At 46.5% G+C, this 26,954-nt stretch overlaps 10 protein-coding genes across 10 annotated transcripts; 5 read left to right on the top strand and 5 right to left on the bottom strand.

The window, feature by feature from the left end:
- Positions 1 to 589: 589 nt before the first annotated feature.
- Positions 590 to 1,811, top strand: NECHADRAFT_98282 (uncharacterized protein; the record flags this gene model as incomplete). The annotated part of the gene is made up of 5 exons (XM_003039600.1): positions 590 to 763; positions 894 to 1,341; positions 1,380 to 1,417; positions 1,470 to 1,724; positions 1,755 to 1,811. The coding sequence occupies 5 exons, from the start codon at positions 590 to 592 to the stop codon at positions 1,809 to 1,811; spliced, it is 972 nt and encodes a 323-aa protein (XP_003039646.1).
- A 359-nt stretch (positions 1,812 to 2,170) lies between these two features.
- On the bottom strand, positions 2,171 to 4,124 carry NECHADRAFT_12238 (uncharacterized protein; the record flags this gene model as incomplete). Its single annotated transcript, XM_003039589.1, has 4 exons — positions 2,171 to 2,975; positions 3,021 to 3,609; positions 3,748 to 3,929; positions 4,000 to 4,124. Coding segments are annotated over 4 exons (1,701 nt in total), but the record flags the coding sequence as incomplete, so codon positions are not given.
- A 788-nt stretch (positions 4,125 to 4,912) lies between these two features.
- NECHADRAFT_55865 (uncharacterized protein) lies at positions 4,913 to 6,929 on the top strand (the record flags this gene model as incomplete). Its single annotated transcript, XM_003039599.1, has 7 exons — positions 4,913 to 5,169; positions 5,226 to 5,435; positions 5,505 to 5,662; positions 5,720 to 5,815; positions 5,872 to 5,969; positions 6,039 to 6,441; positions 6,490 to 6,929. The coding sequence occupies 7 exons, from the start codon at positions 4,913 to 4,915 to the stop codon at positions 6,927 to 6,929; spliced, it is 1,662 nt and encodes a 553-aa protein (XP_003039645.1).
- Positions 6,930 to 7,308: 379 nt separating this feature from the next.
- On the bottom strand, positions 7,309 to 8,131 carry NECHADRAFT_55852 (uncharacterized protein; the record flags this gene model as incomplete). Its single annotated transcript, XM_003039588.1, has 2 exons — positions 7,309 to 7,737; positions 7,802 to 8,131. The coding sequence occupies 2 exons, from the start codon at positions 8,129 to 8,131 to the stop codon at positions 7,309 to 7,311; spliced, it is 759 nt and encodes a 252-aa protein (XP_003039634.1).
- A 758-nt stretch (positions 8,132 to 8,889) lies between these two features.
- Positions 8,890 to 10,683, top strand: NECHADRAFT_55883 (uncharacterized protein; the record flags this gene model as incomplete). The annotated part of the gene is made up of 6 exons (XM_003039598.1): positions 8,890 to 9,126; positions 9,215 to 9,319; positions 9,377 to 9,656; positions 9,717 to 9,936; positions 10,001 to 10,572; positions 10,631 to 10,683. 6 exons carry the CDS (start codon positions 8,890 to 8,892, stop codon positions 10,681 to 10,683), a joined length of 1,467 nt encoding a protein of 488 aa, XP_003039644.1.
- A 1,180-nt stretch (positions 10,684 to 11,863) lies between these two features.
- NECHADRAFT_98279 (uncharacterized protein) lies at positions 11,864 to 13,799 on the bottom strand (the record flags this gene model as incomplete). Its single annotated transcript, XM_003039587.1, has 8 exons — positions 11,864 to 12,033; positions 12,087 to 12,164; positions 12,216 to 12,296; positions 12,348 to 12,778; positions 12,836 to 13,185; positions 13,240 to 13,394; positions 13,441 to 13,654; positions 13,704 to 13,799. The coding sequence occupies 8 exons, from the start codon at positions 13,797 to 13,799 to the stop codon at positions 11,864 to 11,866; spliced, it is 1,575 nt and encodes a 524-aa protein (XP_003039633.1).
- Positions 13,800 to 14,374: 575 nt separating this feature from the next.
- On the top strand, positions 14,375 to 14,782 carry NECHADRAFT_89023 (uncharacterized protein; the record flags this gene model as incomplete). The annotated part of the gene is made up of 2 exons (XM_003039597.1): positions 14,375 to 14,549; positions 14,607 to 14,782. 2 exons carry the CDS (start codon positions 14,375 to 14,377, stop codon positions 14,780 to 14,782), a joined length of 351 nt encoding a protein of 116 aa, XP_003039643.1.
- Positions 14,783 to 15,274: 492 nt separating this feature from the next.
- NECHADRAFT_89022 (uncharacterized protein) lies at positions 15,275 to 16,889 on the bottom strand (the record flags this gene model as incomplete). The annotated part of the gene is made up of 4 exons (XM_003039586.1): positions 15,275 to 15,875; positions 15,959 to 16,357; positions 16,411 to 16,677; positions 16,738 to 16,889. 4 exons carry the CDS (start codon positions 16,887 to 16,889, stop codon positions 15,275 to 15,277), a joined length of 1,419 nt encoding a protein of 472 aa, XP_003039632.1.
- Positions 16,890 to 18,195: 1,306 nt separating this feature from the next.
- On the top strand, positions 18,196 to 19,392 carry NECHADRAFT_55885 (uncharacterized protein; the record flags this gene model as incomplete). Its single annotated transcript, XM_003039596.1, has 6 exons — positions 18,196 to 18,321; positions 18,374 to 18,544; positions 18,593 to 18,736; positions 18,794 to 18,880; positions 18,932 to 19,015; positions 19,069 to 19,392. The coding sequence occupies 6 exons, from the start codon at positions 18,196 to 18,198 to the stop codon at positions 19,390 to 19,392; spliced, it is 936 nt and encodes a 311-aa protein (XP_003039642.1).
- A 6,188-nt stretch (positions 19,393 to 25,580) lies between these two features.
- Positions 25,581 to 26,639, bottom strand: NECHADRAFT_16483 (uncharacterized protein; the record flags this gene model as incomplete). Its single annotated transcript, XM_003039585.1, has 5 exons — positions 25,581 to 25,645; positions 25,699 to 25,829; positions 25,881 to 26,346; positions 26,405 to 26,441; positions 26,496 to 26,639. Coding segments are annotated over 5 exons (843 nt in total), but the record flags the coding sequence as incomplete, so codon positions are not given.
- Positions 26,640 to 26,954: the final 315 nt, after the last annotated feature.

Below are 26,954 nucleotides of genomic sequence, written 5' to 3'. Positions count from 1 at the left end.
TTGCCCCGTCAATTCCAAACCCTCCGGTAGGTAATATCCAGTGGCCAATCTGGGCGGATAAAATCTTAGCCCTCCTTTCAGACTTGCTCCCCCTCGTCCCACATCTCCTTGTACAGTTTGAAGAACTGCTTGTTTGTGGTGATATTCCGATTCGAGGGATCGATGATGATTTGGACGTAGTCGTCTATGATTGCTGCATTGAGGCGTTGGTTGAGAAACCGACTGCAAAAGTCTAGGAAATCCAACCTCGAGCCATTCTGCTCACTCCCTCGGTTATATGGTGTCCCAGGGCAACAACCTACCAGCGCGCCGCCCCTCGGCCTCTGGACGGTCAGCGCACCCACTTTCAAAGATGCCGCGGGTAATTATTTTGTTTACGTTCCCTCGTTATCTTAGGGACCTAGGCATGTTGACATAATGAGGCTTGTAGCTCTCTTTTCTATCTGTTATACGGGGGTACTCTCTTTCTTGGCCTTGGCTCATTGCGCTCGCATTAAATTGCCCATCACTCTCTGCTAGTGCCAGAAACACCTTTGAGGTTGGAAGAGCGAGACGCACATACACCCTTCAGTCATTCAATCAAGGACAAATGGAGGATGTTTTTCCTAAAGACCAGCCCAGAGGGCGCATCCGGGAACCAGAGCTACAAAGCGACTTGAGATTGAACCTGAACAAGTTTCATCGGTCGTCAGTAAGTCCTACAACCATCAGGTTCAACCAGCAACTCCAGGAGCTGGAGGAACGGTGTGAAAAATGGCATGATGTAAGTCGCAGAAATATCCCCGGTTGGAGAAATCAAATTTTTACCACCTACAGCCATCTCCGAGGCACTACCAAAGTCGCTTCGATGATGCAGAGAAACGTTATTAACGCCTTTTTTTTTTCTCCCACAGATTGGCGCAACTGAGTATCGTCGACGGAGAAAAGAAGGGCGCACACCGTTGCCTGGGGCAACTCTGCTTCCATCAGCGAGGTCAGATACTATCCCATCCCGAGAAGATGGTCGGACGATTCCAATTCGCGTCTTGATGCCGCAGAGGGAGGACACCGAGGTTCATGGAATCTTCCTGCATTTTCATGGTGGAGGCTGGGTACTCAACGACGAGGAATCTTCAGATGTGTACCTCCAAACCATCTCCGACGCATGCGGGCTCATCAGCATCTCACTGGGCTACCGACTTGCCCCAGAGTACCCTTTTCCCGCCGCGCCGAAGGACTGTCTCGACGGAGCTCAGTGGCTTGTGGATAACGGCCCGCGCATTTTTGGACAACCCCTTGTCGTCATCGGTGGCGAGAGCGCCGGAGCTAACCTGGCTCTTCAAACAGCCCTAGGCCTTTTGCGTTCACCAGTTGAGCGCTACGCTAGATTCAACTTCCAGGGGCTTCTCCTTCACTACGGCGCCTTCTCTCTGCATTGGTAACCTGGTACGCGACATTTCTGAAGAACCCCAACACTCGTCCTGGATGAGGAGGCTATGACCAGATTCCGGTCCGCCTATCTGCCTTGCGAGGAGCCGGCGGCCCACACCTCCCCGGACGTGTCGCCGTTCTACGCCGAACTTAGTGGACTACATCTACCCCCACTTCTTATTACGTGCGGGACGGAGGACTGTCTTCTGGAAGACAACGTCTTCATGGCGACGCGATGGATGATGGCCGGTGGTCAGGCGGTTTTGAGGATCTTCCCTGGGAGCCCTCATGGGTTCATCCTTTTCCCGTCAGATGTACATCACAACGCTCATCTGGCCTTGAAGGATGTGGTCAGATTTGTGAGCTCCAAGGTTTCGCCAATATACTCACAGCTCCTTTAGAATTAGTCTGAATTTCATTGCCCGTCCCGTTTCTAGAGGCCCAGACCTTGCAGTGCCCTGCCAGCTTGGCCGTGGCTAACCAACGCTTTCTCAACGCCTATCGCCGTGCCGCCTGATAGGTCACCTGGGATCCAAGCTTCGAGTGGGCATTGAAACATGAAATCGAAATCAAATACATCATTGTCTGCAACCTCAAAGCCAAGAGCAGTCGTATTCTCTGTAAATACCTCGGCCGGAATTGGCCATGTGGCGTCGCCAGTCTGCGACCAGGGCGCCGCAGTGAGATTGCTAATGGAGGGCTGCATGATCGATGAACGAACGTGTGCTGGGCCTTGCAGCTGTTGAGATTGCGGTCGAGTACTGATGCCAGGATCTTGGCCTGTCAGCTTGATGAATAGGCTGATGAACAAGCGTAGAATCCAACCTCCGACAGGCCATGATTTTGATAGCTCCCCAAGCGCCAGCATACATTGCCTTGCTCGGTTCTCGGCCAGCTGGCGGTGGATCGGTGTATTGCGACGGATGACGATGGCGTGTATGGCCAGGGCGGCAAACAAGGCTGGTATGAGGTGAAGTTGGCTCTCACGCAGAGTGTTTGTGGTGAGGAGGTCCTCAGCGATACGTGCCATGGCATCAGCTGCTCTCGTGGCACGTTGGCCCCAAGCCTCCTCTATACCTGGCCGCGGCACGACGAGTGTCGGCCTGTAGAGGAGTATGATGGCATGTTGGTAGCTTGCCTGGAGGTTGGCCGCCCAGAAGCGCGCGTCGAGGGCCTGTCGCGCCGGCCTAGGGATCATGTCAAGAGGAAGGGCCTCCTCCCAAGCTTGAAGGTCGCTGTTGAACTGAGTCAGCTGCTCGGTGGCGGGTTTGCTCGAGGGCGAGAATCTCAAGACCAGAATCCGGCCCATCAAGACGGCGAGGGAGGACATGCTAATGGCGTACGAAACATGATATGGCTCCTGTGTGCCGACTATGTCCAGCGCCGTCTCGCTATCAAATGCAAAATCTCCTTCACAAAGTGGTTCGATGTCACAATCTTCGTCTCGGATACGGCACGGGCGACCAAGTGCGGCCGCCGCTTGGCGGTCGCGAACATAGATTGACCACCATATCCTCTTCCAGAGAGACCGGCACTGCTGGCTCAGGTTGGAATAAGCCGTGGACCTGTGCATTCCCAGAGTTTGGGCGAGACTGATGGAGCAGCCTAACCAATGCCAGGTATCTTTCTGATCTCGCGGTTTCTGCCACCAGAATGCCATCAGAAAGAGCACCGAGGTAAGTAGGGCCGAGTCCCTCTCATAGTCAGCGTCATATAGGCATTTGGCCCGGCTGTAGAAAGCCATTCTTGCATCCTTCCGATCTGCAAAGCCAGCTTGTCTTAGCAACTCCTCGTCGCAGACGGTGGCAGCGAGAAGATATATAACCTGAAGAAGGAGAAGGGAAATGCCACCCTGGCGATACAGGAGCTCGAAACCTTTGCGATCCAGTACGGCCCAACCTGGATGGAAATACCGGAAGTATGTGAGAACTAAGGCGTCGCTCACTTCTTTTGGCGGTACAGTTAGGGCGCCTCGTGCTCTCAGAAAGGCCATCGTATCGGGGTCCAGACCAGCTGGGTTGTCTGCGGTGCTGGTGACACCATGGTCGTTGGGGGACGGGGGGATGGGATAGTGGACTTTGGGTGCCGATGAGATATCGCCGGAGGGGCTGCACACTGCCTTGATGACAAAGGTTAAGCTGAACGCTTCGCCCAAGTAGAGTGTGCTTGCTTCATGATCTGGCTGCTGATTCCTGTCCACTGTCGAGTCGTACGGATCGGCCATGCGCGCGAATAACATATCTGAACCATCTTCATTGCCATCATCTATCGCTGATGATGGCCTTGCGTTCTGGGTTGCGGGGCTCAGGTGTGTGGTTGTGCTTGTCGGAGTCTCACGTTGGGTTGAAGCCTGGCCTTGGGCCGGCGAGTCGACTTGTCCGTCACCGTACGCGCTCACAGCGTGAGGGTCGACTGGATTGATATCTGCTGGATCGTGCGCGATGGGAAATTCTGGGTCGCCTGCTTTGTCGATGGACTGCAAGCCATCTGACTGTCCATGGGCGCGTTTCCTAAGCTTGCTTCGATCATATCTTAAAATATACAGGTCAGTGGAAGCCGGACACGGTCCTCTATAAATAATATGCTTACTTTCCGCGCTGGGATTCAGTCAGCTCGCAGCGGGTGTTCCGGTTACGACAGTGCCAACACGGCCGGGCCTCCAGCACATCACATTTTACCCTCCGCGCTTTGCAGGCTGTGCAGGCAGTCTTTGCACGACGGAGAGGCTTGGGCCGCTCATGCCCCGATTCCGACACAGGAGCGAGTCCCGGCGTTGGCGTCATAACATAAATGACAGTTGTAGTTAGCTCTCCTCAAGTTTTTTGCGGGGAAAGGAAATTTAGCACGCATTAGTGGACCTTGGCAGAAGTAACAGCTCGTGGAGGTGGAGGTTGCCACTCTTCCACCTACTTCCACAAACACCTAGAATCTCTCTACAAGACAAGTGTGATGGTATCTAGTGATCACATAATAACGTTGGCCGGTTTTGGCTGCATATCGCTGCTAGCATTGCTCATTTAGAGCTACAAATCCATCAGGTTGGTTTCGTAGATTACTAAACCATTCATATTCATTAAAGTCACCGGTGGAGACATGATTGAGTAATAGATCTGGATCGAGCACAATTCGAATTCAGTCTGCAGGATGTTAAAGATTTCAATCTTCACTCGCCATGAAGGTGAGTTGCTAATCGTTAGTTCCCTCGCCAAGCAGGTCGACAGGCGCCAACTGGGCCAAACCCCCCTTCCCCATGACCCCCATATAACCTCGGGCTCTTGGCTCGGATCCCAGCGCCCCCGAGAGCCCGCAGTATTGACGCGTGTCCCGAGGATGTCACTTCCCTAACATCGGGCTCTTCCCCGAATGGCGGGAATGCGGATGCTCTTCGATGTGTGTTAGCTGCTTATCATTTGACTTCCCCTACAGCATTTTACATGCTTTAAATCAATCTTCATCAAGCTTCCTCTACTCTCCTAACCATCGAGACAAATCTGCAATCACAATGGCACATGGAATTCCCGAGAGACGGCTGGGCGAGCCCAGGCACCTGCGCATCGTCACCGTCGGTGCAGGTGCTGCTGGATTGAACCTCGCCTATCAATTGGAGCGACACATGAAAGCCGTGGACCATGTCATTTATGAGAAGAACCTGGAAGTTGGAGGCACGTGGTACGAGAATAGGTACCCTGGGTGTGCCTGTGATATCCCCTCCCACAATTATCAATTCACTTGGGAGCCAAATCCGGACTGGAACAACTTGTGAGAACTCTTCAAAGTAGCCCCTAACAAGTTCACGATGCTAAGTCTTGCTTTAGCTACTCTACTGCTCCTGAAATCTTGGAGTATTTTAAAAGACTCGCCAAAAAGTATGACCTGTATCGCTTCATCAAGCTGGGCCATCAGGTGGTTGGCGCCGAGTGGATTTCCTCAGATGGTATATGGAAGATTAAGATCAAAGTCCTAGAGACGAATGCCATCATCGAGGACTGGTGCCACTTCATGATCACGGCATCTGGAATCTTGAAGTAAGTGTCTCATGCAACTTAAAGGCTGTTCATAACCATCCAGGCATCCTGCTGACAAGACCACGAAAGCAACTGGAAATGGCCAGATATCCCAGGCTTACATTTTTTCAAAGGCGAGCTTATGCATAGTGCCGCATGGGAGTCTAGCACTACGTGGAAAGACAAGACCGTCGCGGTTCTCGGCTGTGGCTCCTCTGGTGTTCAACTCGTGCCAACCATGCAACCCAGTATGCAATGCTCGATGCCCTAGTTGTGATGACTATACCGTTTCTAACATCCCATAGCTGTCAAAAAGCTCATCCCGTTCATTCGAACCCCGACCTGGATCACGGCGGGATTTGCCCAAAGCAAGGCTGGCCCAAATGGCGCGAACTTTGCCTGTATGAAGCGAAAGCCCTGTAAGAATCTATCGAATAAACCTGCTTACATATCCCAGTTTCGCAGGAGAGGAAGGACGAGTTCAAAACAAACCCTGATGCGTATCTGCGGTACCGCAAAGAGATTGAGCATGAACTTAACAGCCGCTTCAAATTCGTACGAGTCCTTCCCTTTGCCCAGTGCGCAGCGCAATGGTATCAGACTGACATTGCATCTTATACTTAGATTATTAAGGACAGCCCCGAGCAGGAAGAGGCAGTGAAATTTGCGGAAAACGAGATGCGAACAAAGCTCGGCGAAGACTCACCCCTTATCAAACATCTTCTACCTACATTCGCCGTGGGGTGTCGAAGGCCCACCCCGGGTAACGGATACCTAGAGGCCTTAACCAAGGACAACGTGCGAGTGGTCACGGATACCATCTCCGAGATTGTCCCCGAAGGCATCAAGCTGACTACTGGGGAGGTCATCAAGGTGGATATTTTCGTCTGTGCCACTGGCTTTGACATTTCATTCTGCCCCCGTTACCCTATAAGCGGAACCAATGGTGTTCAACTTGGAGACCAGTGGAAGGAGAGGCCAAAGGGGTATATGTCTCTAGCAGTGGACAATTTTCCCAACCACTTCAGTAAGTCGCGTTTGAAATGTGGGTAGCCCCTGGCTCACCCTTTTGAAGTGTTCCTGGGTCCCAATGCCCCTATCGGCCACGGCTCTGTGCTTCCAATTCTTGAGCAAGCGACCAAGTACATCATGCAGATGCTGTATAAGTGTCAGACCGGAGGTGTCAAGTCAGTTGTTGTCAAGGGGGCTGCTGTAGAGGATTTCACTGGTCACATTGACGAGTTTATGAAGCGTACAGCATGGAGCTCACACTGTCGATCCTGGTTCAAGAATGGGACCATTGATGGGCCAATTGTCGCCGTGCATCCTGGTAGCAGGATTCATTGGTTCCATATGCTGGAGAACCCGCGTCATGAGGACTTTGAATGGGAGTCTTTGTCCCCGAATCGATTTGCTTATCTTGGCAACGGGTTCTCGATGAAGGAAGAGGAGGGCCGGGACACTGCGTTCTACTTTGATGACCCAGCGGCAGGTTTTGAGCGGATTAGGTATTGAAAGACACGGCCTACAAGTATTGACTGTCGATGTATAGAAGTGTTTATTATTGGCCTGATCGTGCCTTGTTTCTCAAAATCTCCATTTTAGCCCACACAATGCACCGGATCAGGCAATCATGCGCCTTGAGATGAAATGAAAGCAGCCTCATTGAAAGGCAAAGGAATGCGAAAGAAGAGGCATCCAGCGCCATCTTTCATCTTGCTTGAAAGCGAACTTGGCTCGGGAGACGAGGAAAACAGACATGATGCTCAAGGTATATTGATGCATTGATGGATCGGAGATCTAGCAAAGGGATGAGGAAAAGATAAAAAGTAACAAAAGATAAGTTCTGTCCTTTGTTGAAGATACTTAAATGGTAAATACCAAGTGTTTGAAGCTACTTTCCCAGGAATCCTCCATCCACAGGGAGTGTGATGCCCGAGACAAAACGATTGGCGGGTGATGCAAGAAACAGGACTGCAGATTGCAGATCATCCGGACTGCCCCACCTCTTCATCGGAACTCTGCTCATAAGGTACTGGATTATCTCTGGGTCAGCTTGGTACCCTGAAGTCATGGTGGTATCCATGAAGTCAGGGGCAATGCTGTTGACCTGTATGCCCTTGGACGCCCACTCGTTGCTAAAAGCCTTGGTCATCTGCATTACGGCGCCCTTGCTGGTAGAGTAGATGCTAGTGTTGAAGCCAGCTTGGTAAGAGGTGACGGATGAAATGTTGATGATTTTCCCGGGGCGACCTTGGTAGATCAGCCTGCGGCCAAACTCCTGTGTCGACACGTAGCAGGCTTTGACGTTGACGTTCAAAACCTGCATTTCCATATATCATCAGCCAATGTCAGAAAAAGGGGCTTCCAGCAAGATCATTTCTCACCAGATCTATATCTTCATCACATGTATCCTCGCAGGGAGTCCGGCGGACAACGCCGGCGCAGTTCACCAAGATGTCTGGCACTATACCAGCATCCCATATGCGTCTATAACAGTCTCTGAGACTAGCAGAGTCTCGAAGGTCACATCGAAAAGTGTGCAAAGACACTGGAATATGCTCGAGAGCTTCCTTGAGGGCTGAAGATAACGGATCATCAGGTAGCTCGATCGATACAATCGCCGCTCCAGCCTTCGCCAGAGCTAAGGCCATGGCCGACCCTAGGCCGCCGGTCGCACCTGTGACGATAGCTGTCTTGACATCCAAGGCAAACATTTCTCTCAAATACTCAGCAGACATCTTGCCTGTCACTTGGATGACTGTAGAAGAGAACAAAGGTTAGAGAACACTTGTGGGATACCATAGGTCTGAGTTCAAGGGCTGGTGGAAAGCGGTGGACTCTGGCTGATCGTTGATGCGCTGCACACGTCTTGGTCCTCCTACAGCACGTCAAAACGCCCTGAAAGCTCATATTTTGGCATTTTTAGTCTGTGGGGAAGAACCGCGGGGATTCAAGCCACCCGTGGGTTAGGCACTGGCTTGTTGTTAGCGAGCATGGAGTGAAGAAGCCTCGGGTTCTTAGGTGGTGAAGACTAAGGCCTGAGAACCCTAGACAAGTGACCACATTGTGGGGGGTCTTGTGACGAACTAACATTGTGGGGTTGAGACTTGCCCCGTCTCGCATGCCTCGGAAGCAGCTACAGCAAGGCACATACACCCGAGGATATCCAGGGAATTGTGGCTGCCACCCTCTGCAAATGGATGGATGGTATGTGAGCGTTCTCCTTGTTGTCTCTCACTTACATGCCGCCCCGGGGAGTTGTCTTCATGTTGTAACAACCCATGACCCTCATACTTAAAGACTTGGAAATGCTTTCGAATCATAATTAATCTCCAGTATTTGGATCATTACTGCTTTCTGCCCATTTGTATCAAATCATACTCGAGACCAAAATCAGCCTGCAGAGCTCCAAACCTCATCCGCCATGACTCTGTCGGATCGTCCCGCGACAGGCAGCAGTGATAAGCCGACAATGGATCAGCAATTGGAACACGCGATTGCTTCCGACAATCCCGAAAGCGGCTCTGAGCGCTTCGACCCCGAAGAGGTGAAACGAGTCACCCGAAAGATTGACTTTCGGTTGCTCCCCGTCCTAACAATCTTGTACCTCCTTTGCTACATCGATCGGGGCAACATCGGAAATGCCAGAGTTGCTGGCATGAATGATGACTTGGGTATCACCCCGGGACAGTACAACATGGCCCTCACGGTAAGTGACTGTCTTGCGACAAGCTTCTGCCTCCCCTGTTGCTCCAAGGCGGCATTGGTGAATGACAGTTGGTCTGACCAATGAATAGGTCTTCTTCATTCCATACACCCTCTTTGAAGTGCCCAGCAATATCATGCTTAAGTTGATGCGACCATCGCTTTGGATTGCATTCCTCGTCATTAGCTGGGGCGCGGTATGTCATGCTATCCCACGCGTACCAAATAGTGGAGACTGATGTCAAAAACAAAAGGTCATGATTTGCCAGGGCATCGTCCAGAACTTGGGCGGCTTGGTCACTACACGAGCACTTCTCGGCCTGTTTGAGGCTGGTTTCTTCCCAGCCAGCACATACCTTCTTGGCGAATGGTACTGCCGTTTCGAACTCCAGCTCCGACTTGCGGTATTCTTCGGGGCAGCCTCCTTGGCCGGGGCCTTCTCGGGCCTGCTAGCAGCCGGGCTTCAGCAGATGGATGGAGTTGGCAGCCTGGCCGGTTGGCGGTGGATTCTCATCATGGAGGGTATTGTGACAGGTAGGTTGAAAACGCACAGGGACCTCAACTGATGGTTGCTCTTTGACTGACAATGAATAGTTGCTCTTGGTCTGGTCACTCCATGGGCCTTGCCAGATTCCCCCAGAACAGCCTCGTTCTTTTCGACTGAGGAGAGAGCCCTGGTGCTCTCTCGGCTTGAGCTAGATTCTCAGGGTACTGGGGCGTCAGAGACGATCGAAAGGTTTCAATGGCATTTTATCCGAGATGCACTTCTGGATTGGAAGATCTGGTTTACCGTCTTCGTTTTCTGGGGTAATAGGTATGTTCACCCGTGTGTCGCAGAGACTTGTGGCGATATCCATTACTCACACAGCAGTCTTTAGCATTCCACTCTATGGTTTCTTGTACACCGCCCCGACCATCATCCGAGAGCTGGGATATGAGTCTGTCGAGGCTCAGCTTCTCACAGTCCCCGTATATACGACGGCCACAATCAGTACCATCATCGTCGCGTGGCTCGCGGACCGTCGGAAGAGAAGATGGCCCTTCATCGTCTTTCCCTACGCCATCAGCTTCTGCGGCCTGATTGGCCTCCTCTCCATCCCACACCCCAAGTTCCCTGGCCTAACCTACGCGTTCCTATTTGCCGTGCCTGCTGGCATCTATCCAGGTGTCATCACTCTCATCTCTTGGGTCTCCAACAATCTGGCGCCGAGCTGGAAGAGAGCGGTGGGAACTGCTCTATGTGTGGGCCTTGGAAACCTCGGCGGCATCGTGGGCTCTAACATATTCCTCGTAAAAGAGTCACCCAAGTACTATACGGGATACGGTGTCTCCTTTGCCTGCATCGGCTTGGCTATCATCTCTGCCCTTGTGCTTCGAGCTGCCTACCTGGCGCAAAACAGAAAGCGGGACATCATGTCGGAAGAGGAGATTAGAGAGAAGTACACGGATGGTAAGCCTTTGCTTAGCTCGATAGTCCACAGTTCAGCTACTAATTATCTTTTAAATAGATGAACTCCTGCGGCTTGGTGATCGGTCGCCACTTTTCAGATACGTTACTTAGGGATTTTAAATCTGGTATATGATTGAAGACCTTGAATCTGTTGTTATCGTTCAAGGGTATATATGGCATCCCTTCCCAGATTCCATCTCTGTCCTTCACAAGCTGCACGAGACGCCCCCTAAAGCCCTGGATCTCAGATTGTTTGAAGCCAACAGGTCCTCTATTTATGACTTAAATACCATCTCTCTCCATGGAATACTGCCGACTACAGCAACTCCAATGTCTAAGATAGGTGTGGTCCAGACCGAACTGTGATATAGCCTCAATCCACAACACTCATGCGACCTTAACCTCAACATGCCTCCTATCGTGAAGGCGCGCCTCTTTGTCACTTGAGACTATCATAGACTACTCAAACCTAGCATATGATTTAACTTTAGGACATTATAAGATACTAGTTAGTAGCTAATTAAAGGTAATTAAGTATAGTACTTAGAAAACCTAGCATAGAGAGAATTACTTTTATTCTATATAAGTCTTTAAAAGTAAGTTATTATATTATTATTTAATATTAATCTTATTATCTTATGTAATAAGCTCGTCTTACAGCTACTTTACTTAAGTGCGAGACGTGGAGAAGACCTTCGAGCTCTGTGGGGGCAACGGCATGGCCCCGAACCTACAACCGGTTGTCAGCTCTAAATACTACTGGCCGAGGTGAACACAGTTTCCTATAGCTTACCTCTCCAATCTGCCCTTTGGGCACATCTCTTTCGGTCTTTGGGTTTATGGCACGAATCTCGGCTCCAGGTACAAGCTTCCTAACCTTTGTTGCATTACTCCAGGTGGTAAGCTTAGAAGGCGTCACTGTCTAACAAGAGGTAATTTCAGTCATGCCCCAACCTTGGCGAATAGACACCTCGGGGAACTGTTTCTCGAGCTACACAATTATTTTTTCAGCGAGTGGAGCGGCGCCTGTATTTAACTGTTTCATAAACGACAAGTCATATCCTTGAGCTGATGGATCGTTCAACAGTCGGATCAATAAAGCTTTTCAGGTCAGCAGGAGAGATATTGGCATAACAAATTGGGTAACTCAGATGTAACTTGTAGTAATAAAGGGAATAGGATAGCATAATAGTTGAATATTCACTAAAAGCAAAGTCCGCCTCGGGCACCTACTACACTAGCCCTAGCCGTAGTACCCGAAATGGCGAGGGCTTACTTGTAAACAGGCTGACTATAGATTCAAGCGACGTCGAATTCCAGCTCCAATCCCTCTACTAGACTGGCTAGGTTCCGGTGTATTCTGCTTCTCTTCATGAATTAGAAGGAACTGTCGTTGAAGATCCATTTCAGAAGGCTTCAAGACCTTGGACCTCAGCCGAATCTTAAATATCAGATATAGCACTGTTCAATATATTAGCTTTATCCATAGTGATACTCTTCGCGTCAATGCTTACCGGCAAAAATGGCAATGTTGATGTAGCAGGTGATGAACCCTTCGGCGGTAAAATGACCCTTGACGAAAACGTCAAAGCCTGGAGTTGATTTAGTGTAAGTGCCGAAGTTGTGATGGCGCCTGTACGAACCTGCGAACAAAATGACTAGGCAGACCATAAAGAGCGTTGCCCACGACATGTATGGTTGCAAGGGACTCTTGTACGGGAGGTCTGGAGGGTGTCAGAAATTGGAATGATTGCAAAGTATCACTATGAGAATACCTTCACGTGAGTACCCCTGGGCCTTCAAGCCTGCGTGGAATCGAAGGTATGTGACTTGTATAACCGCCCAGCCGATCAAACCAGCCACCGTCGTGATGTTGACAAACCAGTTGAACACCTCAGACGTGTTGTTTGTGACTGTCAAGTATACCAAAGGCGACAAGATGCAGCTGAAAGCAATGGCGAAGTAAGGAGTCCCAAAACGGTTGCAACGCTGGAAGAACCGAGGTGCATGCCCATCGCAGCTCAAACCGAAGAGGGTACGTGAGGCGATGAAGATACATGCCGAGCCACTGCTGATGGCTGATGTACAGACGACGGCGTTAATGATGGACGGCACTGTAGAAACTCCAGATCGCTGAAAGGCAATGACGAATGGTGACTGTTGGGCTGTACCGGTAGAGATTTGCAGAGCCGGGTCATTGAATGGTCTTAAACGCAGTCAGCATCCACCTCGGCACGAGAAGATGAAGAGAGTGTTGGCTTACACGATCAACCCGACGATGAAGATACTGCAAAAGTAAAAGAAGAAGATTCTATAAAACGTCTTCTTTGTCGCAGACGGGATCATCTTTCTCGGATCTTGTGTTTCTGACCCAGAAATAGCGACGATCTGTATGTTTCCAAAACTGAAAGCTGCGGGAAGCATCGACTTCCAGAAGGCAAGGAAGTGACCAGCAGCGCCAGTTTTGATGTAAGCGTTGAAAACACCTGGATTGATCCAATATCGGAATCCGATTCGTTCTCCATGAGGAGCGCCTCCGAGATCGATGACCAGACCGCCGATGATGAGGCCTATGATAAGCATGATCTTGAGGGCGGCAAAGAAAACCTCGGACTATGCTCTCGTCAATATTGATTCAGTGGTGGATTTGCAGATCGGGGCACACACCTCTCCGTAAAGCCGCACTCCGAGTAGGTTAAGGGCGATGATGAAGACGAGAAAGACGGTGATCCAAACGCCCGGGTTGACTGAAGTATTCCAAAACTGTATGACGGTCGCAGCAGCGCTGATTTCGGCGGGGATAGTAATCGCCATCGTATACCCTTGGCTGTGAGTACAATCCTCGTATGGTCTGGCAAACCCACTTACAGAAGTTCCATCCAGTTGCCGCACCCAAAGCCGGTTCGACGAAAGCGGTGGCATGTCTAATGAAGCCACCAGTCTCGGGCATGAAGGCCGTGATCTCTCCGGTGGTGTACGCAACGCCGGCGGTAACAAAGCCCATGATGGTATAGGCGAGTAGTGCACCAACAGGTCCGGCTGTAGCGATGACTCGGCCTGAGCCAAGGAAAAGCCCAGTTCCCTGCTACCTGTCAATAAAAAACGTCTCGATCCTCAGGCAGGCTACTCACAATCATACCCGCCAAGGCAATCATGTTGATGTGGCGAGAGCCCAAGTCACGCTTCAGCCCGCCAGTGTTTACAACTTCAGAGCTTTCTGCACACATCTCGACATCTGGGGACTTGGAGGGATTGGTCCCCTGCTTCTCGCCTTTGCTCAGTGTCATAGTGGTGCGCCACAACAATGTAGCATGAATGATGGATGGAAGAATGATGAATAGAGGTTGATGTTGGCGGTTCAAGTTGATGTGCTCGACTGTTGACAGAGCAGAGTCAAGGCTAGGGGAAGTCCAGCTTCCGGCACCTAATATACTTGGTGCCACTATCCAATCCAGATTGTCGTTCACCAAGAACCAAACATCCAATCCTTATCTCTCGGCTCTAGGAGCGTTTTACCCCGCAAGACCATAATCGGGCTATTCCATTTGATCGCAAGACAGGGGGTTAGAACACCGGTACCGGTGTTCAAAAACACGCTTGAGTCGCCGGTCGGCAATCTTCCGACAATTCGACCCAGGGTCGGCCCCAACACAGGTCTATCATCTACCAACTAACACAAGCATTCGCACACAAAAGAACTGCTGTTGAATCATCTCATTTATCGTTATCTTTGGGCTGACTTCAAACTGTGCCTTGTCTTTTTTCCTCCTACAAACAAGCTTCTGATAATAAACGAATGAACATGTCTCCCAACGCAACACAGGATGATGCCTTCGAGCTTTTCGATCTGCGCGTCGAGGTCGTTTGTCCTCCTGGCAAGAAAGTCTTGTGTGGTGCAAAAGAAGGCGATCACTTCACCTTAAAGGGCGAGATGCTTCACCTGCCGCCCAACCAAGGAATCAGCATTTACAGTCTTGGTGAGTAAAGCATCCTCTAAACGCCTAGCCGAAAGTGACTGATGTGATTTACAACAGCATCTGTGCTGTCTCTTTTGCCTGCGAAGCAGAGACCGACTTCTCAGAACGACTGGATGACTACCGACGCACTCATTGCGTGTCCCGATCCGAACTGCCCCTCACAGCTGAGAATCGTGAGAGAAGGAATCAGGACCTTCAGCCACGCCGAGACAACAGTAGTGCCGCTTGGGTAATCGGGAGATTGATGACGGGACTTGAGGCAACTGAAGTTACGTAGTCGCAGTACATGAGGGAATAAAAACTTCGTCTTGTGTCATCAGCCCCATGGAGGCAAACAGTTCCGACCAGACCTGATCACCGTCGAAAGAAAAGTCCAGACTTCCCTGCAGCACAGATATCTCTGAAGTGGTGGGATCCAAAGAATATAAAGGATTGTCATTGGGGAACAGCTGTGAGGCCAGATCCGGTTCGCCTCCAAGAGCTTCGCCGTCTTGAAGTGCGACTGGACACGGAGGGTCACTTGCACTGCCGAAATGGGACAAGCTGCGCCCGGATCGGTGCTGGAGAAGCTTAGCGGCAACTTTTGTTAGGAATCTCGCCTGGAGGGCGCAGCTACAGTTGGTCGTGCCCGACTGCTTGGAGAATACCTCAGCGGCGCCCTGGATGGCCTGAATTGTGTCACATTCGACTTGTTCAGTGACCGAGCTTGGTACTGAAAGGAGTATCTAGATATAAAAATCAGCGACGAGCAGAAAGGTAGACTGGTACTCTGGGGACAGTATGACCTTGACTAAAAAGGCAGCGCTATACGCAGTCATGACGTGAATCGAGTCTTGAGCAAAGTACAGGTGAGCCGAGTAGTGCGAGATCAAGTGCAGCATACTCATGGCGCTCCTGTAGGCAACCCATATTGTATCAAGGTGCAGTGTCACATCGGATTCGCCCGACCCTAGCATCCCCTGCAAGGGCAGAGAGTGAAGCTGCAGCCGAAGATGGGTGCCGTAAAAGCGAATCAAGAACTGGTGGCAGCTTTGCTCCTCTGTCTCGCTCTTGGTTCCGATAGCCTGGGCCCAGCGGTTCTCCCATCTGTCGATCCGGCCACTCAACAGGCTAATGAGACGCTTGACGTCGTTCCCTGTGGGTTTGGGACGGTGAGGCCGCGGTATAAGTAATGTGAAGGCAGCAGACGTTACTAGCCGAAGGGTGACGAAGGAGCCGAGAAGGAGGTCGTTATCACTGGCCATGGGGTCGCTGGACCAGGCTTCAATTGACTCCATGAAGTCATCGCATTCGATCATCCAAGGCTTCCCGGTCTGGAGACTTATACTAGAAGACTGTTAGGTCTAGAGGGAGTCTAGGCTTTAGTGGGAGGCTTAGCGTACCTTCGATCGTAAACAAAAAGAACGTACCAGGTTCTTTCGATGTTCCGCAAGACCCTCCTTGTCGATTCCGTCCCTAAGGCCTGCCGTTGGGGAGAGTACGGCGTTAATCTGTGCCATCCCATATCAAAACACAAGCGGATTGCATGCCCAACTGACGTCCAGACCCGACTATCTTGCGGCTCCTTCCAGTATGTAAGGATCAGGATCGCTTGTACGGTTTCAGTGGATTTAGTGCCGCGACGGAAGCTTTTTGTAAACAAGTCTTGAACGTGGTCATAGAGCTTCCCGTAGATAACAGGGTTGAAAGCCTTTGCCGACATGGTTAAGATAGCACTGAACAAGAATGCGGATTTCTGTCGGACAAGCGGAAAGGTATGGAGGATTGGATCCAGCTGGCAGATGTATGGATTCAGAACAATCATGAAGCTGAATAGAAATCAGACGATAGGTATCTTTTTCGGGGGCAGATCTGAGCAAACCTGTCAAAAAGCGACTTGGCAACTGAAGAATTGACGAGCCCAAGGTGAATGGGGTCTTCATCTGGGTCAGGAAGATCGGCCAAAGGCTCGTCTGGCTCATCGCTTGCACTGAGGATATTCCGGAGAGAGAACCTCCCCTTGACTGCTTCAATGTTCAACAAGCCTGACGGCTGTAAGTTGTTCTTTTCTTCCGGGACCGGCGAGCCATCATCTGCCACCTGATCTGGGCTGAGAGAAGATGCAGCCACCGCTGATGTTCGCCTCAGCCTGGAGACCCTGGAAGGTCAGTGATTGGGTTGATTCGGATATTGGGAGTTGGCTCCTGACCTTGTGCCTGGTTTGCGCCCTCGATGGTGCTTCCTGAAAACGCAATCGAGGGACTTGCGCGCGCAACGGTCGCACTTGACTGTCCCCGGGCTGCCGGGGCAGCACTTCATCTTGACCTTGCGGCAGGCGAGACAGGCATTAGTGCTCTGCATGGTTGTATGTGTCGTTGAAAATCGGGAGGACTGCGAGTCAATCGTCGCCGGGGAGGAATGGAGAGTCGCTAGCCCCTGTTGGTAGCGTACCTGGAGAGGATCACGTGCCGCAGCTTATCTGGGGATGTTGATGCTTCTGGAGAAAGGGTTGTTATCTGGTGGGGAATATGCAGACTCCCGAAAGTTGACAGACAAGCAATGGTGGTAACTATGGGGTACGGGCCGTGCAATTCTAATGCTACCATCCCCACAGATCACAGCTGCCCGTCAATCAATCTCACATGTTACCTGCTTTCTGCCAAGTCAATGAGTGAGGCATCGACATGGGTTCGTGTTGGACCAGGGGCGCTAACTAGTTGGTATGTTGGAGTGGAGTTTGACCGGCGTCTTACGTCTTGCATTGACTGGCCTTGAATGCCGGTGGCCCTGCCTAGAACGCCGGTCCGCTCGTGGCACTAGGCTCAAGTATCAGATGCCAGCTCTTGATAAAGAATCCATGTCGAGCTTGGGCTCTTGGCTTATCAACAACACCCCTCAGCGCCTTTTCTTGGATACCAAGCTCAGCCAGTCATCAACCCAACTCACTAACATCATCATGGCAGTTACTAAGAAAAGAGGAGCCGCCGCCGCTCATGTCAACATGATGACCGACACCATCATAGCCAATCTTCCAGCAGATGGCCTGCGGGTCGTGATGCGGTCTCTGCTTGCATCTTGTCCAGAAGTCACGGGGACTTTCGAGCATGAAACGCGACGTTTTCTCGGACATGCAGCCGAAACATCTGCCAGAACCAAGATTGACACTGTTGATATCGGCGGATTGAAGCAGGCTCAACAGATCGTTCGCTGCATGCTTGGCTCTGGTGTCCCATTTCAGAGTATCCCTTTGCTCAAAGACATGGTAGCCCGAGGAGCGGAGTTGGCACTGAATTCATCTGTCGACAGTGAGCTTGAGAGCTTCCTCGCATCTGTTGATAGTGACATCGTTCAGTCCATGACAGCAGTCAAGAAGACACTCTTTACCAACACCGGCGTTCGGGCAATGTCGACCACGGAGTATGCACATATCGAAACTCTCTTTGAATCCCTCGTCCGTTGCCAGGATATCCTACAGTCTACAGGAAAAGAGTACCCTTACGACCGAGGTTTGGTAACAACAGCCAGTACCCTTGGCATCCCTCCGCCGGCAGCACAACATGCTGCTTCCAATGGAAAAGCACGACAACAACCATTGCCCGGGAAAGCCAAAGAGACTTTCGTGCTAGGGGATAGAACCCTTCCTAGAATTTTTTCCGGGCTGTGGCAAATGTCAAGCGCTGCTTGGGGCTCAGCTCCAACCTCTAGGATTGTTGAGCAGTTCTCTACACATGTTCAAAGCGGTTTCACTGCATTCGACATGGCGGATCACTACGGTGACGCTGAGGTGATATTTGTAAGCTGCTTCAGCCCCATTCCTCGCCATTGCAGCACGCTCACAACGGTAGGGACGCTTCCGATCCTTGTACCCTCACAAGGATGCCATCTTTACCGCTACAAAGTATTGCATCTTCCATCATGTCGACATCACTCGTGAGGCCGTGCAAGCCAACGTCAGCGAACGGTGCCAGAGGTTACAGCAAGACAAGATCGACTTGCTCCAATTTCACTGGCAGTTTGTAAGTAGAGTGAGAATCCTGCGAGTACTTTGCTAACAGAGTATGCAGTGGGATAATCCAGGGTACTTGGATGCCCTTCGTTATCTCATGGAAGATGAGCGGGTCGGTATGATTGGCTTGTGCAACTTCAACACCGAGCATCTGCTACGAACTATTGAGAGTGGAGTGCATGTGCACACAAATCAGGTTCAGGTCGGTGCTCCGTCTTGCGTGGTGTGGTTGGACGACACATAATAACCCCATCTACAGTTCTCCCTGATTGATTCACGCCCAAACGAAAGGATGGGAGAAGTTTGCCAGCTCCACGGTATCAAGCTGCTGACCTATGGGACCTTGGTCAGTAGTTCTCCCACTTGTGTAGCAGTCGTGACTGACATCATGGTCCAGTGTGGGGGGTTTCTCGCGGAGAAGTGGCTGGCCAAGCCTGAACCAGATGTTTATAGCGCCTCCATCACACCAAGCCAGCGAAAGGTACAGCTCACACTATTACAAAGAGTTTCGACTGCTAACAAGGGTTCGAATAGTATTATGGAATCATTTGCAGCTGGGGCGGCTGGGAACTGTTTCAACGGTTGCTCCGGACCTTGGATGGCATCGCGAAGAAGCACGGCGTGAACGTCTCCAATGTTGCAACCCGATGGGTGCTGGATTTCCCCTACGTTGGTGCGGTCATTATTGGCGCGCGAATGGGAGTGAGTGAGCATACGAATGACAACCAGGCCACTTTTGGTTGGAGTCTGGATGACAAAGATCGGGCAGCTATTGAGCAAGTGTTAGAGGAAAGCAATCGGAAAGAGGTATTTCACACAATGGGTGACTGTGGTGGGGAGTACCGAACTATTGGTTAGGGGTATTTGTTATATATATTTATGTATATATATCAGCCGTTAAAGACACATGCAACCTGGCAGGAAAGTCAGGAGCCAAATAGAGCCTTGAGCATGTCACGTATTCAGACATGGATTACTTTCTGGTTATCCAAGCCAGCCAGATGAAACGGATGGGATGGATTAAGGATCGGCTTTCGCGAAAGACGCTTAAAACGAAGGGATGCTCCTTTGAAGTAGAGCATGTGCTTAATGCGTCTCTTAAGTTGCATCTCCTTATATAAGTCTTAAGGTAAGCTATAATTAGCTCCTAGAAATTCAACTCTACCCCTATATTTAAATTAACTCTACCTGTTATAAAGTAGGGTAGAAAAAACACTTCTATTATACTTAATATTATTATTAACTGCTAGGACTTAGCTAGCTATAAGGGGTATTTAATAAATAGCAGCACCTTTTTATATATATGCCTTATAAATAAGTTTATTTTTCTTATATATAATACGGGTTATAAAGAAGCTATAAATAAAAAAGGCTAGAATAAGAAGAGGCTTATAATTAAGTAAAAAGTATTTATTAATATAAAAGAAGCATAGAGATATATATATAATATAAAGGAGATAAATAATAATAAAAAGAGTTATATAAGAGGGTATTATCTTAATTATAAAATAAGGTTTTAATTAATATATAAATTAAAGAGGTTTTATAAGCCTAGGTAAGATAAATAAGTATAATAAAATTATAATATAATATAATATAAACTAATATAAACTAATATTAAAGTTATTATTAAAGTTATTATTATTTATATATTTATGAATAATTTAGTATATTGCTACCCTAGAGTGGGGATCATACTATCTTAATTAAATCTCAGTAATTTCAACAATGGGGCGCCGTTATCGCATCGGGGAAAATTGCCTATCTAGGAAGGTGGAAAACCTCGGTCGGAATTAAACCACCTCCTCAATTGGCTCCAAAACCCCTCGCCGGCTGGGCTCAGTAAGGTGACTTAAATCAGTAAGGTTTATCACATGCCACGTGACACCTTGCACATTTCCTCCAGTTATATATATGCCTCGCCGGGCCCTGCCTTGTGGCATAGATTGGGTGATCGTCTCGGTCGGTGGTCGGTCACGTGACCTAAACACGTGACTCGGGGTCGGGTCGTCGTCGTGTGCGCTCCCTCGGTGGGGTCGGGACTCGGGGCTCGGGTCGGTCGGCTATAGGGTAGGTGGAGTCGGCTAGGTGGGTCTCGTAGCGGCGGTCGGTAATTTCAACGGTAATTTCAATAGGGTCGCTGACATAATCAGCAGCCGATGGCGCAGTGGCCACGGGCCTCAGTTAACGTGTGGGTCACGGGTTCAATCCCCGGCCTGCGTGACTTTTTGCAAAGGTCATACAGGGTAGGGAAAAGGGTCCTCCGGCTGGGCTCGAACCAGTAGCCTCCTTCTTGCGAAGGTGACCATAGCCAAGGTGCAGGAACCACTGCACCACGGAGGGATTTATATATTTATATAAGCCGATATTTATATATTATATATTTAATTATATAGGTTTAATTAATTAAACCTATAGGCTTTTATTTATTACTAAGTTTTAATTTAGCGCTAAGCCTTAATACTAATACTTTTTAGGTTTATAAAACTCTATTATTAATTCTAAGAATTAATCCCTTTAAGTAAACCTATAATACTAATAAGTTAGGGGAAAAGCATGCTAAGCCATTTTGGGCTACTAAGTAATTTCTTATATATAGAAAAAGGAGGTAGAGGTCATAGAGCCTTACCTTTATTATTACTTCGCGGGCCTTAATTAAAGGACTTTTAGGCTTTTTCGCGGGTTATATCTTTATTACTATGAATTAATTAATTACTCTTATTATTTTATATTATATTTGCCTTATAAGAAAATATATAAGATCTCTCTTTTAAAAAGACCTTAAAAAGAATATATAGAAATTTAATTCCTTAGGCTATATAGTTTAGTATATTTTATTTCTCTAATAAAATACTTAATTAAATAAAAAGATTACCCTAAATCTAAGAATACTTAGGAACCCCTAGAATATTTTATAAACTTATAATACCTATTAAAAGAATTTTATTAAGTAAAGAAAAATTAAATATAATACTCTAATTAATAATATCTAATACCCCTATAACCTATATATTAGCTATTATATATACTTCTAGCTAATTAAATAACTCTAATTCCTCTATAGATAATAACCCCTTATTTAATATCTCTATACTTTACTCTTAAAAAAAGTACTTTTAATAATAAAAATATATTAGATAAGAAAGATACTTATTTAATTATTATTATAAGGTAATTAGCTCTTCTTTAGTTTTCTTTTCTTTTAATTTAAGGTAATATTTCTTTATAATAAATTAATTTATTATTATAAAATTAGCTATATATAAAATTACTATAATACAGTATTTCTCTTACCCTATTAAACTAATATGCCCTTCCTATTATAAGAATAACCCCTATAAGTAAATTTAAAATACTTAAAATAACCTTCTTTTATAACGCAACGAAGTTTCTATAGTATATAATAAAAATAAGATATAATATTAAAACCTATTTTAGCGATTAAAATAGCCTAGGTTTTTTTATAATATATAGCGCGAGATTATAATATAATTAAGAATAATTAGGAATTTTTATAAAACTAAGTTTACTTATTATTAGCGGAAAAATAAGGCCTATAAAAATAGTCTTAAGGATAAGAATTAATAAAAGAGGGAAGATTATATTACGGCCTAATATAGTCCTTATTATATACCTAAAAACTTCCCTATAAAATACCTTTTAATCTTAGCTAACTAAAGGTAATCTTATACTTTAAAGAATAATTTTATACCGCGAGATTTATTCTTATATTATAATACTCTCTTAGTAACTATAAGATACTTATATATATATATAATATTTATTATACCTTAAATAGATACTTAGCCCTTAAGCTATTAATAGACTTTAATTACCTTTAAGACTTTCTTAACCTATTACTAAGATATAATTACCTTATTATATATTAATATTAAGACTCCCTATTAATAATAAACCTAGTATACCTAGTTTATTCCCTTAGAAAATACTAGATATTATACCTATTAGTAAGAAGAAAAAATTCCTCTTATCTATACTATTAATTAATAGGAGCTATATAGGCGAGGCTATTATAAATAATATTAAGGAGATTATTAAGAAATTTAGCCTTAAGAAGCGCATAGGCTATTTTATCTTAGATAATACTAAAATAATAATATAGGTATAGAGATACTTAGATAAATATTTAGCTTTAATCTTAGTAAATACCAGCTATATTATATAGCCTATATTATTAATCTTATAGCTATATAGATTATATATAATAAAGATCTAAGAGTCTTTAAGACTAAGGGTAATATTCCTCGCGCCCTCTAGGATAACCTCGAGCTTTAGTAGCGCAAAGGCGCCCTAAGTAAGCTCTATAATATTATTATATAGATTACTAATAGATATATTAGTAGCGATTATACTAGAGAATTTAAATTATTATAAATTAAATCTTAAAATTATCTTCTAAATAATAAGCCTTATTAACCCCTTATTAAGCTAAAATAACTAAATAATACTTAATAGAATTTATATTATTATACCTTTGAGATAATTATTTTTAATTAAGCCCTAATTAATACCTATTCTAAGAAAGAAAAGCGCGCTTATAATATATATCTTAAGCGAGTTATATAGAAAAATAAATAACTAATAATAAATAAATATATTATATTTTTAGTTAAACCCTTAATTATAAAAAATAAGATATTAATTAAGGATTAAGTTATAATTATAAGGTATATAGAGATATTAAAACTATTAATATTAATTATAAAGAAACTTAAAGGGTATTTATAATAAGGCTAAAATAGCCTTATATAAGAGGTATTACCTTATTATAAGTTTCTCTTAAATTATCTAGAGCGCCTAATAAAGTAATATAAGTATAACCTAGATAAAGACCTTAAGCTAAATATCTAGCTAGGATAATAAAAGCTAAATAAGTATTATATAAAGCTTAATAATACTAAAGTCTATATAGCTATTATAACCCTTTACCTCTAACTCTAATTAATAAAAATTAAATAATTATAAGCTAATTAAGTAAATAATAGCTAGATCTATAGGGTAAAATAATAACTTTATAACCTCTAGTAATAATATAAGGATCTATTACTTCTAGAGTAGCCTTATCTAGAAATAAAGGATAATATCCTAGATAAGATTTTTAATATAACTTAGTTTCCTTCTAAAGAGGATTTATTTAGGCTAATAATATAGCTTAATAAGAAGCTAACCTAATTATTATTACTATTAAATAAAATAGATAAATTCTAAGGTATAATTAATACCTCTTTTATAAACTAAAGGGATTTAATTTTATTTTAGGTATATAATAGACCCTACTAGCCTTAGTTTATATAAATAATACTTAATATTTATAATATCTTATTAATAAAAATAAATAATAAGTAATTATATAATAGGATAGGGGATATAATAATAAAGAAAAAGAATTAATTATTAATAGCTATAATTAAAGCTATTTAATATCTCTAATAATAAGATAAGGATAAGATAATTATTTAGAGATTATAATAGATATATTTAATACTAAGGACTAATTAAGTTTAATTAATAGTTATAATAGCTTTATAATTAATATTATTATTATTATTACTTATTTATGCCCTATAAAGTCTTTTAAGCTTTCTTTTTTATATATAATTTTCTTACTTAATATAATTCTTAATACTTAATATAATATAGATTAAGTATTAATATAATAATATTAGAATTTTATTATTATATTAAGTTTTAATTCGACTCTTAATATTAGTCTAATTATAGTAGGCAGTCTAGTCTAAGGCCTTTAGATTACTAGGCGGTCTAGTCTAGTGCTTCTAGATATATAGGCGGTCTAGTCTAGATACCCTGAATTGGACTGGACTGCCTATTTCTCACACTGGTCGCCACTGCATCCAAGATGGTGCACTCAACATCACAATCGCCACGTCCTTGCTTAGATAACTCCGCCGAAAAACGCAGGCAAACCTCGTCTGAATCCGGTCAGGACAGCGCTCTAGCCACAGAAACAGCCATCAACATGGTGCTTGCCTCGCGACCGACCGGCTCCAAGGCCGATCCACAGCCTCTAGAAGGAGCCGCCGTCCCATCAAAGACGATCCAGTCAACTTCAGCACCGCCGGATGCTCCCTTAGAAAATTGCATTCAAAAGAGCAGGCACAACTCATCTGAACCCCCCGATGAGAGTACTCTTGCAACGGAGCCATCCGTCAGCTTGGAGGCCGTCTCTCAACCAACAAGTTTTGAGACAGAGCCACTCTCCCCAACAACGGAGACCCCTTTGTTAGAGACGGATACTATTCACCTATGAGAATGGATGAAGATGGGCCATCAACGATGGAATTTTCCGTACCTCGCAACTTGATTTATGTAGCGCACGTAAAACGCGCAATGTTCGACTAGACGACGGCATATCTACAAAATCTTTAATTAACCTCCATATCCTTGAGCTTTCCGAAGGCCATATGGGGGAAGGAAACGCCAGCAATCTACCTGCCGCTGGCTCGGCTGCCAGCCGCACAGGCCCCCACAAGTAATCACCTTGCCAATCTCGAGCGTGTGTAGGCACGCGCCCGTTGCCGCAGCCTCCCTTGTCTCCCCCGAAGTAGCGAGGGTTATTAACTTCTCACGAAGCAAAGTATAACTTTAGTAACGCCCCTCTCTGGTTAACTAGCTCGCTTTCGGTTTTTACGTTTAACGCTGGATATTGTTCACTGTTGACAGAGGTGCCTTGAGAAAAGGGTATCGAGAGCATTCTTACAATGACCTAAAAGGGGGTCCCCTAGGTTCAAATTGTACAGTTAAGCCCGCTCAACGTAGGCAACCGTCTCCCTACGGACATGGGGACCTTCCCCATAGTCACTATCTCCTAACGATGGGCACTCATGCCACGGGCTGGACATAGTAGTTTCACCCTCAACGGTACATGCTTCATAGTGTTGCATTCCGCCTTCCGGACCAGCCAATTGATGTGTCGAGCTTGACTCGTCGGCTTCTTGGGTTCTTATGATTGTCGTAAGATTGATGGCTTTCGAGTGATCTTGGTGACCAATGGTTTGGTTATAGATGTGCGAGCTTAGGAATGAGCCCGGAAGGAGTTTGCGGAAAAGAGGTCGGAGCATTGGAACGGAAGCTATGACAACTTATTAGTGAGATGCAGAGGAACTTAGGCTCCTTGACAGTTACAAGAAACAATAGCGAGGTTGACTTCAACTACGGCCCAAACCATGCTCATCGCCACGTCTAAAGGCATCTCGGTTGATGTGGCATCAGCCCTCAAAACCTCTATAAGGACAAAAATAGATGCAATGCAAACCCTGAAGACCACTTAGCCACAATCACTTAACTCCCAAGTAGATCCCACTTACAGGACACCAACCATAAAAAGAGCAATAATGGCAATTTTCTGGCCATACCGAAGGCGTAGTTTCCCAATCTGGACCGCCGGAAGAACCAGAATGAGGACATCAAGCACAGCATGCGTCAATACCGTTGCAAACGAGAACGCGGACTCATTAACAGTGCATTTTGAACCTTTGCTCGAGATATCCCAGAAAGCTTGAATCGGCACGCACTGGAATATCGTGATACAGACTCGCATGATGAGCCAGACGATGGATGCCCCCAGCAATATTTGAATCGGTATGCGGATGCTGGAGAACTTAAAAACTCTCCAGTAGAACATCAAGATGGTGAGTTGGGACAAGACAATCGAGAAGGAGTAGGATATCTCCGAGCAGAATAGCATCAGCCGTGACTTTTCGAGGGTCGCAGTAGCGGTTAGGTTTTTCGGACCGTCCTCGAGGGGTCGGCCAAGCCCATAGTAGAGAGTCCCTATCCGGCCTTGTCAGAGATTGACGAACAGAATCAGACAGACGCTGTCCGAACGTACATATCAACGTAATAGTTGAAAATGCCACTGCGCCGGCCTGCAGAGCCGGGTTAGCAAGCAATAGTGGCGCGAGTCTGAAGTGAGACCTTACAAAGGCAAGTATAGCTAATCCATCATCATAACCATAGCCGGCTTTGGTCATAGGCCGTGCGGTAAGTCGGAGGATCACCGCAAGAGTGGCAAAGGGCAGAGTCACACAGACTGAGGCGTAGACACTGGCAGTGCGATCCTTCATGCTTGTTTTAATGAGACACTAAGCCGTCAAAGGTGCTGGTCCCACAAAGAGGAGACAGTTGATCGGAAGAGAAACATCAACAGGCCAGGTGGGCGGGGCAAAGCATGAAGAGTTGCAAAGGCGGCAACGCCTCTGAATGCCTGGCCCCCAGGATTGTTGGCCTGGCGCAAATGGCTCGACACTCACAACGGGAGGTGTAGCATTCATTGAAAACCTTGTCCGCATAAAGAAGCGGGGAAGCAGTGCTAGCAATAAAGTGCAACGATCAGTCATAGTAGCCGGCACCTATACCGCTACGCCACAGGGCAAAAGATT

Source organism: Fusarium vanettenii (assembly GCF_000151355.1).
Source record: "Fusarium vanettenii 77-13-4 unplaced genomic scaffold NECHAsca_87_unmapped, whole genome shotgun sequence".
NCBI lineage: Eukaryota > Fungi > Ascomycota > Sordariomycetes > Hypocreales > Nectriaceae > Fusarium > Fusarium vanettenii.
The sequence above is the reverse complement of the archived record's forward strand: the minus strand, read 5'-3'. Positions and strand labels throughout refer to the sequence as shown.